General features: G+C 44.4%; 1 protein-coding gene across 1 annotated transcript in view; it reads left to right on the forward strand.

Moving 5' to 3' along the window:
• The first annotated feature begins 3,435 nt into the window (after positions 1-3,435).
• The window catches only part of LOC137593390 (hydrocephalus-inducing protein homolog), a 53,685-nt gene continuing 44,099 nt past the window's right edge, over positions 3,436-13,021 (forward strand). The window contains 9 exon segments of the mRNA XM_068312053.1: positions 3,436-3,555; positions 4,667-4,768; positions 5,233-5,364; positions 5,555-5,757; positions 6,473-6,597; positions 7,485-7,686; positions 8,226-8,412; positions 8,574-8,673; positions 9,461-9,579. Of these exon segments, the coding sequence (XP_068168154.1) occupies positions 3,436-3,555; positions 4,667-4,768; positions 5,233-5,364; positions 5,555-5,757; positions 6,473-6,597; positions 7,485-7,686; positions 8,226-8,412; positions 8,574-8,673; positions 9,461-9,579 (1,290 nt within the window).

Raw genomic sequence — 13,021 nt, forward strand, 5'->3', positions numbered from 1 at the left:
CATGGACACGTAAAAATAATTTGCTAAAATAATTTTCTGGAATAATATTTTCCATTTTGAATTGTGAACTTGGATACTTCATGTCTTTACTGTTCTATCACTCTGTGCCTGTCTATCTTCTCATTCTGATGCGTGTAGTCTGTCCTCATAATACAGAACACGCTAACTGGACGTCAGGTGTAACTTGGGGCTGTTTTAAAGCTTCCCACCAGGTAGAGACTCTGGTGCCTGCTGGGAGAGGCTCCAGCACCCTGCGACCCGCGACAGCGGACGAAGGAGATCATGCAGTGATGGCAGTTCGACACTGAAGCTTCGGTACACGTGACAATGACGTCCAAAGCAGCAACTGCTTTGTTTCCTGAGGAACCACCTGACTGGTTCGAGGTCCAAGGAGGTCATTCACTGACCCGCCTCCTCACCTGTGACAGGTTTGAATGTTAGCGCCTAAACTCCTTCATATACGCTCTGGAAAATGCACCGTTTGTGGGTTTTTGTCGGAGAGTTGCTGTTGCTGTTGTTATTGTGTTGTTTTTTTGGATCGTTGGATCATTATGGAGCCAGTCAGGGAGACAGGTCGTTCTGAAATGTGGGAACACTGCGTTCTGATCTCTGCTGATAAGGTAGGTGTAATGTCACATCTGTAATGAAGGAAGTTACATGTCTAACAGTAACTAGCTATAGCTATGGTCTACCATCCGGGTATATTGATTAATGATAATAAATTATGCTGTTAACGTGACAACTTTATAGAGTCAAACTTTATTATTATTAACAAATTACTTTCTGTCCAGGTCTGGTTGGTGTGTTCTGCTGAGCTGAAGTATCATGGGAATACTTCCTCCATGATCAGACACTTCACTGCCAAACATGGAGCTGCTGGAAATCAGGGGACCCCAAATCAAGGTTGGTTATATTATTATATTATTAGACACACTAACATAATGTGGTCTGGCTGTGTTTCATGAGTCGTAGGCCAGCTTAACTTAAGTGAAGTTTCACATCAATCTTCTGGTATTATTTTAATCATTTACTTTTCATTTCTGTCCTAGTGGACCGGAAGCGAGAGCTGGATGAAGCTCTGGTAAATCTGGTGGTGAAAGACTCGCAGCCCTTTTCCATCGTGGATGACTGTGGCTTCAAGGAGTTTGTGGGATTGTTTGATCCCTCATACGTTCTTCCATCCAGGCGAGCTCTCAAGAGCAAGGTGCTTCAGAAATATGAGGAGGAGGAGACCAAGACCAAGGCTGTCATGGCGAGGGTGGAGGCTGTGAGTCTCACTGCTGATATGTGGACGTCCATTAACATGGAGGCCTGTCTTGCAGTGACCTGCCACTACTGGAGGACCCGATGAAGCTGGCCACAGTGCTCCTGGGAGTGGTGCCGTTCCCTGAAGCACATACTGCAGCTAACATCAGTGCAGCTACAAGATCTCTGATGGAGGAATGGAGCCTTGAGGGAAAAGTGACCTTAATTATGACTGACGCAGGAGCCAATATGCTTGCTTCTGTCAGAATGCTTGAGACATGCACTTTGCTTTGCCCATTCTGTGAATCTGGTCGTTAAGTCTCTGGATTCAACCCCTGGCCTCCACGAACTACGCACAAGGGCACGGAAGGTGGTGTCTCTCTTTAGCGCCAGCACAACAGCCAGAGAAAAACTGAAAGACGTGCAAGAGCAGATGGGAATTCCTGTCAAAACACAAATTCAGGAGGTGGACACACGCTGGAACAGCACCTTCCTCATGCTGCGACGCTTATATGAACAGAGTCTGTGGGTGCAGCTCTCAACACTAAAAACTGATGTCATCTTCTGATGAGGATGACACGACAGCAACATGCCTCCAGTTACTTTCCCCCCTTTTCCAGGCAACGGTCGAACTTTCTGAGGACAAGAGTGTCAGTGTCCAAAGTGATCCCAATGGTAAAAAGGCTTATGTTGTATTTGTTTGACACTACGGGAAAAATAACCCATGGAACAGCGAAACAACTGGGACAAAACTTAGTGTCATTGATGCAAGATAAATTTGAGGCTGCGGAAAGCCAAACGGCCCTGACGATGTCGACGCTGCTGGATCCAAGATTTAAAACTATTGGATTCTACAATCAAGGACAGGCCCAGGCAGCAGTGAGGCGACTGACAGCACAATGCTTCGAATCTATAAGAAACAAAACCACCCTCCCCACAGTCTCTGAAGAACAGCCCTCCACATCGGCTCAACCAGCATCTGCTGAAAATCTAACATCCACAAGTAATATTATGGATAGTATTTTTTTTCCAATAAGTTAAAATGCTGATGATTGTTGTCGTGTTTGTCTTTCAGATAGGAACATTTGGGAAACGCTAGACCGAGATGCGTTGGATGCAAGGAGGGCAAGGAGGCTACTGCAGACGCAACTGTGGAGGTGCAGCGGTACCTGACCGAACCACCGCTGGCCAGGTCAGAAGACCCTGTGGATTACTGGAAGAACCACCAGAATGTATACCCAAACTTATTTAAACTGGCGAAATTTTTTTTATGCATGCCGGCTTCATCTGTTCCATGTGAACGAGTCTTCTCCAAATGTGGAGAAACTGTGACTAAAAGAAGAAACAGACTTAATTAATCCAAATACTGTGGAAAAGGTAATGTATCTCAATAAAAATCTTTGACCACCCTCATCCCAAATTATCAGCCCTTCCATAGTTGCACAAGCATTCACTCCTCAACAACAATCCACACATTTGTCAGTTATTATAAGTGCATAGAATATAATATTCAGTCTAGGGTATATCAAAATTTAAAAAAAAGATACTTTAAGTCCAAGCAAAAAGGAGGTGATTGTGCGTGTGTGTAGTTGAAAGCTTCTTGTCAAACTAACCTGCAGTGCAGGGTTTGAACTTCGCCAGGAGAGGTCACTATAACTGAAACTTCGAGTAATGAACCCATTTTCGGACCAGTTGGCTCAAGTGATTCAATGCTTCACAAAAGCTTCATTTGTCCATCACTAAGATCATGAATGAAAAAAGAAAAAAGAAGTGGCTTTGATCAACTCAGTAGATCACATCAAAGCTCTTTAGTTCATCAAAGATCTTCTATATATATGTCACAAATTTTTTACGGGCATCATCAATCAGTCTTTAGAGAACCGTAACAATGTCATCCAAGAAAACAAACCCAGCTTTAATGAGGTGTAAAGTCCTGCAATCTAAAGAGACTCAAAAGGTGACAACTTCTGACATCAGACATGTTATCAAAGTGACAACCAAACCCTGAATCTCAAGCTCCTCAAGCTGTTCCCATATCTAGTTGACTTGATTCAACACACAAATCCATTTACCATGACCTGAATGGAGCGAGAACCTTTACCGACATTGTTGTTCCTGATCACTGCTGGATAGAAACAGAAAACGAGTCAGTAGTGCATAACATAATACACTCTTCTGTTTTGTTTGCAGATGACTCCATCTACTTACAACAAGAACATGTCGCTGTCCTCTGAGCAGCGCTACGCCAGAACTGAGGTGGTGTACACACCCCTCATCCTGCAGGATAAGTGCAAGAAGGAAAACAAAAAAGTAGGGTTCTATCTAATATCACTGATGCATCAGTAACTTGGCAGTTTTTAGACTTTCACTATCCTGTTTTCATTTGTCTGTATGATTAGCTTTTGAAAGGTTTCAATACAGTTAAGTGTTTCAACATAAATTACAGTGATCCCTCACGTATTCGCGCTTCAAGATGCATGGCTTAAGTGTTTCTTTAATACACTTCAGTGTATTAAAGAAGCAAATAAACGTTTACCATAAATAATAAAATAAGTAGTATGTCGCTATATCCCGGTATTTCGTTTTTTGCAGGTGGTCCTAGAACGCATTAACTGCGAGTAACGAGGGATTACTGTAATATTAAAAAGCTTAGGTTGGAGAATCCTAAAACTAACCCTAGACACAATATATGATGACAACCGTGTGTTGTCTGTGGTGTCCCAATGATCCTCCGAGGTTATGGGATAGGCTTATCTAGGATCATATAAAAGAGAAATGCCACGACACAGACAAATATTCACCCATCTATTAAACATCACTGACATTGACTTCTGCTTTGATATTGTGTTCTGAAGCTAAACATCTCCCCATGCACCTACCATCTGCTCGTGGTCTCATCGTGATACCTTTTCTCTACTGTGATCATTGTTATGTATGATCCAATGTGCCCCCATTGGAGAACTTTTTTCATCCATTCACTTTCTGTACTGCTTTCATGGGGGTTGTTGAAGCCTATGCCATCGGACTTATGGGCATGAGGCGGGAATATGTTCTGGACTCGTTCCCAGTGCATCATTGGGCCAGATGAAAGATGAACAACCACTCATGCACACACTTACACCTGTAGACAATTGGGAGCTGACCAATTTACCTAAGCTAGATGTTTCTGTAGGTCGGAGGAACCCACAAATGAATGAACCCTTTTCATGTGGTCTCTCTTTGAGGCTACTGTCATGGATCAAAGCACCAGCTATGATCTATGGTCTTACTCACACTGGCCTTCTCCCTCGTCTTTCTATCTTATCCAGTTCCTGAGTGCACAAAAGTTAAAATTTGAAAATGTGAGTGTTGTGTAGGGTTTTTATGTGATCGACATGCTTTCGCTGGTTTTTATATTGGGTTTTGTGTCTCCATCAATAAGGAAAAGCCACTTTTTCAGCCCTACCCGTCTGAGCTGGTCTTCCAGAATTTTGCGCCTGGACAGACCTGTCAATTACAGATCCATCTTCTGAACAATGACAAGGTGTGTAAAAGAATGATCAATGAGTAAATAGTTTCAAATATAAATTGGTCATAATCCAAACCCAGCCACTGAAATTCATGACTTACATGTTGTTCAGTATGCTAATCTGACTGGAATAGCAGTAAGCGTGTGAACAGCACACTATTTAGTGGTTAATTTAAGATTCTGTCAACACTGCATAAAGGATAAGAGCTGTATTGCATTCGTCTACTGTGGACATTTTTTATTTTGTCGTGTACTGAGCTGATATTTATCTATCTATTATCTATTTTTATTTTGATGCAGCTTTAGTTATGTTTAGTACTCAGTAAATGTTTTTTCTGTTTGTTCACATTTATAACACAAGGCATACAAGACACTTGATTTGAATAAATACGTGTGCTCACCAAAATGATGTGTACTTATTTATTTATATATTTATTTAATTTTATTTATGTATTTATTTATATATTTTCAACTTTAAGGTTCCACAGCGGTTGAAGCTGGAGCTTCAGGATTCACCATATTTCCATGTGGCGGGCTCAAACGATGGAAGCAAAGTGGCATCAGGAATGTTTGCTACCTTCACCGTCTACTTCACACCGCTGGAGAACACGGTACCGGAGACAGAAGGGAATCTTAAGCAAATCATTTGATAAGTCAGAGTCATTAGTTTACATCAACACATTGTTTCATCACAGTGCCACACAATCCTCTGCTTTACGTCTGTTTACCAACGTGTCTTTAGTAATGTAAAAGATATATGGAGTTTGGAGTCTGAAATAGTCCGTGTGTTTGTCCATGTAGGACTACGACCACAGAATCCCATTTGAAACAGAGAAAGGACAGCGGTTTGACGTCAGGGTCCGAGCCATTGGACCACGTGCAATTCTGGACTGTGATGACGAAATCTGTCTTCCAACATGTATTTTCAAATCCTTCACGGAGAAAACTCACCTTGTTCGCAACACAGGAAAGGCCAAAGCAATTTTCAAGTTAGAGACTCAGAGGTAAGATTCAGCTGCCTTTACGGGAATTAAGATTCTTATTTTATTGTGCAGCAGGGGGGCAGGTCAAAGCAGGACCGAGAGATTTTTGTACCTTTGTAGCTCTGAGATGTTCTGGAGCACAAAACCCTGGGAAATAATGAAGACATTTTTTAAAATTAAAATTAAACTGCTGATCAAACATGAATTATTTATCCAATTGAACACCTCAGCTATAGAATCTATCCTAAAAGTTATGCTTGTCGTGTTTGGAGCGTCTCCCACTTCTCGCCCATACGTCAGCTGGGATACGTTCCAGCAACCCCCGTGACCCTCGAAAGCAGAAGTGGTCAAGAAGATGAAAGAATGAATGAACGTGTAAAAGTGTAAAAAGCATTACCCCACTGTGTTTTGTGTGCATTGTTTTTCTTCCAATAGTCCTACACAGTCGTTATGGCACCACGTTGATTTTTGACTACTTTGGGTGTGCTTGGTTTATATAATACCAATACATTGTTTTCACATGTTTGGTATGAAGTCTGATATTATTGTTCTATCGTGGAATTTCCATGGGTCCCCGCTAGTATTTTAAAATTTAATAATGACACTTGCTAAAAGAGCATTGGTAAGAAATCCAACTTATATTTACAGAAAACATTATTGTTCAGAAAATACGCTTTGACATCTTATACTTCTTATTGCAGCTGGTGAATTTGTGTTGTCTGCTGATTTGTTCCAGGCCGTTCTCAGTGACACCCTCTGACGGAGCCCTTAATGTGGGTGAGAGCATGCAGGTAACTGTGAGTTTCAAGCCCAAGACCATAGGAGACCACAACCAGGACCTCATTATTCATTATGACACAGGTTAGAGAAATCCACACCTCTTAACATAAAGAAAACAAGAACCTTTAAGCAAGCTAATGACAAACGTCCAGTGACTAAAAAGACTACTGATAACGTTAGCATCAGTCATCCATTGGAATTAATGCTCAGCTTCCCTTTGCGTGTCTGAGGTGACCTCATGACCTCACAGCAGGGGGGTCAAACTCATTTTCACTGAGGTCCACATCAGCATAACAGTTGTCCTCAAAGGGCCAGATGTAACTAATAAATGTGACTAAATGTAACTCAATGTAATGTAAAATAAATGTAACTACCCCTTAATTTTAAATAACTCTGAATTCATTACTTATTCAAGTTACAAACATTACAGTTACATAGAACAAAAAAAGTTTGCTTATTGCTCTGTTATATTTGTCAGGTTATTAAAACCACAGAACTCAGTCAAGGATCAAAAATCAGATTAACAAGAACAAAACAGATAAATTATTTTATTTCTATATTTTCCTAAGCCCAGTGCTTTAAAGTGATGAAAAATCCATCCTTCATTCAATCATTAATATTATATTTTATGTCATACAATGCTGATAAAAGCTTGAATTAATTGCTATTTGTGCTTTCGAGAATTTTTTGCTGCTCTTTTGAGCAGTTGTGTTGGGTTTATGTATGTGTCCTCTGGACAATGTGAAATGTGTTCTCATGTTGACATGACGACTTAGCGAATGTAAATGCAGTAATAGCAGAAGGTCAATCAACTCCGGCAAACGCAGATTAAAAACCGTCGGCACTCCAGTGCTCGTCTTCTCTTACTTCTAAACACATTATTGTGTTGTGTGTCGGCTGACGGCGTGAAGGTGAACCTGTTTCCTCCCTCAGCCACTGGTCTCATGATTCTCATGTTGTCCAACCAGGTGAAGATGTCTACATCAAGTTGTCCGGGACTTGTAAAAAAGTGAATGTGCTCCTCAGCACGCACACAGTGCTATTTAAACCGTGTGCACTTACACAGATGGTAGTGGAGAGAGTGTCTCTCACTAACAAGGGTGACGTTCCTCTTCAGTACTTTTGGAGCACGTGGCCCAGCCTGCAAGAGGAGGTCCTGAGCTTCCTGAGGTATGATGTGTGCACAAACGGTTAGACACACAGGACAGGATGTGGCTTTGATAGATATTTTATTACTCTCTTATGACCTGTTAAAGACCCCCCACTGGTCCATGTGCTTGTACAGTAATCCTTCGTTCCTCGCGGTTAACACGTTCCAGGAACCACCCGCTATAACAATGTATATTTACTTTATTATTTACGGTAATTTAACATTTATGAACCATCCCCATACTGATACTAAACTACACTCTGATAGACTTTTTAAGGCACTTTTGTGTCTCGCGGAAGTCTCAGACTCACAGAACAGAGCGCGCTTCCAGATGCCATCAGCCAATAGAATGAGCTTACTGTATCACGTGACTACCTACTAAAAATCAGCGATGAGGTGAAGCTGCGCGTGTTGATGTGCGAATCCACGAGGGATTACTGTACCTGTATATGGTAAACTGCCTCAACATGTGTCCATCACTTTTTTTCTATGGTACCTCTTTTCTGTATCCTTTACCTCTTTCCCCCGTTAACCTTCCATTTCTCCTACATTTCTCTAGGGATAGTTCAAGTCTCCAGCACCTGGAGGAGAAAGAGAGACATACATTCATTTCTCAGTGTGAATCCGACCCAATGGCTGTCTATCACATCCCAGGGCTGTCCCAAGCCCTGCAGCAACATCGACACCAGGCCATGCAACAACATCATCTGGTCCTCCTTCAGGGATGCTTATCTGTGTTCCCAGCGGTAGGTTTAGGTCCTTCCCCTTCCTTCCAACTCAAGTGAAATCCTGAATGCTACGAATGCAGTTAACTCAAATCAGTCCCTTAACATGTGTTTTCATGTCTGACATATTCATTTGTGATGAAGTAATGCCTCGGCTCTCTTCCTTTCTGTGCGTTCCTCAGGAGGGGAAAGTCTGGCCCACAATCACATCAAATTTGAACGTTGTCTTTGAACCCAAGGAGCCCACAGTGTACCAGCAGACCATCTATTGTGATGTTGAAGGTCAGTGCCCAGCTAGAAAAGATAAGATTCATTGAATATTTAGTCGCCAGAAATGGTTTATGATTGATTTAAGCTCAGTCTTAGCTCCTGTATACATGCTGTGTTTGAACATATTAGCACATCGCAATCTTGATAGCGGATTCCTCAATCGTGTGTGGTTCCTGGAATGCAACCGTGAAGAATGAGGGCGCACTGTACAGTCTTTTCTGCACTATAAGGCACACCTAAAAGCCTTTAATGTTCTCAAAAACTGACAGTGTGCCTTCTAATGCACTGCGCCTTATATATGAAAAAAAGTTTTAAAATAGGCCATTCATTGAAAATGAGTTCTCAGATGAGTTCTCAGCTGTAACCTCAACCCCCATGCTGTTGCCTATCTGGTCAGCAGCTCAGAATACACAAGTACCCCCCCCGTTACCTGCTTTTTCAGGTGTCAACCACATTTGCAAATTGTAACATGCCGTGCATGTATTAACCCTAACAGCAAAAAGTCAGCACCTACTATACATTTAACTGAGCAAAATGGTAAGACTTTGATTCGCAAGCCTTCGACTGAGCCTATGATTGGGTACATGCTAAATGTTTGGTGAAGTCAAATCGTACCAAAAGAAACACACATCCCGGGTGTATTTTCACAATACAACTCCTCATCAACTATTTGGTTTTAAAATCGATTGACCACATGCAAACATGGTTCAAACACCAAAGGTTGGAAACAGCCTTAATCTTACTTGATCCCATGTTTCAATCTGACAGTGCATATCTTTCTGTCTGGATCTATTCTCAGGCTGTGAGGCTCGGTTACCTCTCCGAATAAACGGCAAGGGCATGGGACCTAACCTCCACTTTGAATACCAACTGTTGGACATGAAAGATATCTTCATTGGAGAGGAGGAATGCCATCAGGTAAGATATGTGTGTGTCCAGAGCATATCCATATCCTCTGTCCCACACAGTCAGCCAAGATACTTGTTAAAAAGAATGACCAAGATTTGTACTAGTTGACAAGAGTGAAGTATATAAAGTATTTCTGTACATCTCCATATGCGAGGTGAGATGTATAGGAGGGTGTTATACTGTAGACATCTTTGTGTTCAATCTCTGCTCGTCACAAACATTTCATCTCTCACTTAAGAGTAGATTTTCAGTGCGTTATTTGCGATGATTGATTTGTATTGATTTGAGTTTTGGGTTAGCTTTAGTATTGGCGTATTTAGTATTGGATTGGATGGTGCTAGCTAAGCGCACTCACACCAATTTACATTGTGTAGATTATATTAGATTATATTAGTACCATTAGCTAACAGTCTCTAGAAGTGAGAGTTGTCATTGGTGCAGACTTCAATGGACATGTTGGTGCAGGAAACAGAGGTTGAGGAAACAGTTGAGAGACCTGGCTAAACAACAGCATGCCGGACTCTGCTTTCAAGATCGATGGATTACAGCTGTTCCGAGCGGACCGGGACCATCGATCCGGGAAAAAAGGCGGGGGAGGACTGTGTGTATACGTGAATATAGGTTGGTGCACAAATAGTGAACTGGTCAAGAGCTACTGCTCCGAGGCGATAGAACACGTGACTGTTAAATGCCAGCTGCACTATCTGCCTCGTGAGTTCACGGCGGTGTTCATCATTGTTTATATCCCTCCGGGTGCTAATGCTAACGCTAACGGAAACGAAGCATTACGTGAGCTGCACGACACCATCAGCTCACTGCAGACCAGGCACCCGGAGGCGTTTTACGTGGTAGCAGGGGACTTCAACCACGTAAGACTAACGGACACACTGCCCAGCTTTTACCAGCATGTCACCGTACCCACAGGGGGGACGACAGCACGCTGGACCGTGTATACACCAACCTACACGGCGCATACAGATCCCTCCCCCGACCACACCTGGGCCTATCAGACCACATCTCCATCCTGATGGCCCCAGCATATCGTCCCCGGGTGAAATCCCTCAAACCCACGAGGAGAACTGTCACTGTGTGGCCCCAGGACGCGGCCCCGGTGCTCCAGGACTGTTTCCAGCACACAGACTGGCAGATGTTCAGGGAGGCAGCCACACAGGGGGGAGAGGTGAACCTGGAGGAATACACTTCCTCTGTCCTCGGGTTCATCTCCAAGTGTGCGGACGATGTGACCAACACCAGAACGATCACCGTCTACCTGAACCAGAAGCCCTGGCTGAATGCAGAGGTGAGAGCTCTGCTGAAGGCCAGGGATGCTGCCTTCAGGGTGGGGGAGGCAGGGGCACTAAGGGCAGCGAGGAGGGCTCTGGATAAGGGCATAAAGGAGGCCAAATCCACTTATGCTCAAAAGATCCAGGGTCACCTGACCTCAGGGGACCCACGGAGCATGTGGAAGGGCACCAAGTAAATCACTAACTTTAACACCAGGAATGCACAGGGCCCGACATGCCCTCAACACGTTTTATGCCTGCTTGGAGGAGCCCCCCCCCCAGCACCAAACTAACACCCCCCCCCCAGACGACACACCCCTCAGTGTGACCACAGAGGATGTGAGGAGGACCCTGCAAAAGATAAATCCTCGCAAGGCTGCAGGCCCGACGGCGTCCCAGGGAGGGGGCTGAAGGACTGTTCCCACCAGCTAGCAGAGGTGCTAACAGACACCTTCAACACATCAGTGCAGCTAGCAACGGTCCCCAGCTGCCATCACCATCATCTTGGTCCCCAAAGGCCACTCGGTGAAGGAGCTGAATGACTATCGACCGGTGGTCCTTACCCCGATAGTCATGAAGTGCTTTGAGGAGCTGGTCATGGCACATATCAAGGACTCCATAGACATTACGGTGGACCCCCACCAATATGCCTACAGGAGGAACCGCTCCACCGATGACGCCATCTCCTCTGTGGTCCACACATCCCTGACCCATCTGGAGAGCAAGGACTCCTACATCCACCTGCTCTTCCTGGATTTCACCTCTTTCAGCTAAAATGAACTGGGTCCTGGACTTCCTGGCAGACAGATCACAACTGTCAGGGTCAACAACACCGTCTCCTCCCCCATCGCCCTCAGCTCCCCACAGGGCTGTGTGCTCAGCCCCCTCCTGTTCACCCTACTGACATATGACTGCTCAGAAAAACACCCGAGCTGTCATATAGTAAAGTTCACAGACGACACAGTCGTGGTGGGACGCATCCAGAACGATGATGAGTCCAGATACAGAGAGGAGGTGGAGCACCTGGTGCACTGGTGCAGACACAACAACCTCTGCATCAACTTGGGGAAGACCAAGGAGATGGTGGTGGACTTCAGGAGGAAGAGACACTCCCCTCCCCCCCTGCACATTGGAGCAGCATCTGTGGAGGTGGTCTCCAGCTACAGGTACTTGGGGGTTCATCTCACTGAGGACCTCACCTGGAGCTGTAACACCTCCTACCTGGTCAGGAAGGCCCACCAGCGGCTCTACTTCCTCAGGAAGCTGAGGCGTGCTGGACTGGGGGGTCCCGTCCTGAAGGCTTTCTACAGGGGAGCGGTGGAGAGCATCCTCACCACCAACATCACTGTGTGGCACGGCAGCTGCTCTGCAGCAGACAGGAAAGCTCTGCAGAGGGTGGTGAAGGCTGCACAGAGGACTGTAGGGGGTGGCCTACCTACCACCACAGAAATCTACACAAGTAGGTGTAGAAGGAGGGCCACCCACATCATGACAGACCCCACCCACCCAGCACACTGTCTGTTCCAACCCCTCCCCTCAGGCAGGAGACTACGGAGCATCCGGAGCAGGACCACCAGGACCACCAGGACCACCAGGACCACCAGGACCACCAGGACCACCAGGCTGAGGAACAGCTTCTTCCCAGAGGCTGTTAGACAGCTGAAATCCTGTGGTGCTCTGTAGTCACCTTCACGACGCTCCGAGTGTCACCACAGACACACGGGGATCTGGTGCAATATGGTGCTTCATCAGGTGCAATGGATGGAGCACCTACATACTTAAGCTGCTGCATTGTAAATAAATTTTTACTGTTCAGACACTTTTCAATTTACACTTTTCCCTTTATATATCTCATATTCTTAACTTTTCTCTTGTCTCTTTCTTATTTATCTTAAATTTTAACCCTTTTTTCCTCTTGTTTTTCTTAACTTATCTTTTTTATCTTATTTATCGACCGGGCTTACTGGGACCTTCAGAGACGTATTTCGCACTGTCAAATGTGAAAATGTGTGTCAGCATGACAAATAAAGACTCTGATGAGGATGTGATGGGCAGGTTTGGTATTTAGGAGAGGAACGCAGAAGGACAGATGGTAGTTGACTCTGCAAAAAGGATGGAAATGGCTATAGTGAATACTTTCTTCCAGAAGAGGCAGGAACATAGGTTGA

Source organism: Antennarius striatus, chromosome 4 (genome assembly GCF_040054535.1).
Source record: "Antennarius striatus isolate MH-2024 chromosome 4, ASM4005453v1, whole genome shotgun sequence".
Taxonomy (NCBI): domain Eukaryota; kingdom Metazoa; phylum Chordata; class Actinopteri; order Lophiiformes; family Antennariidae; genus Antennarius; species Antennarius striatus.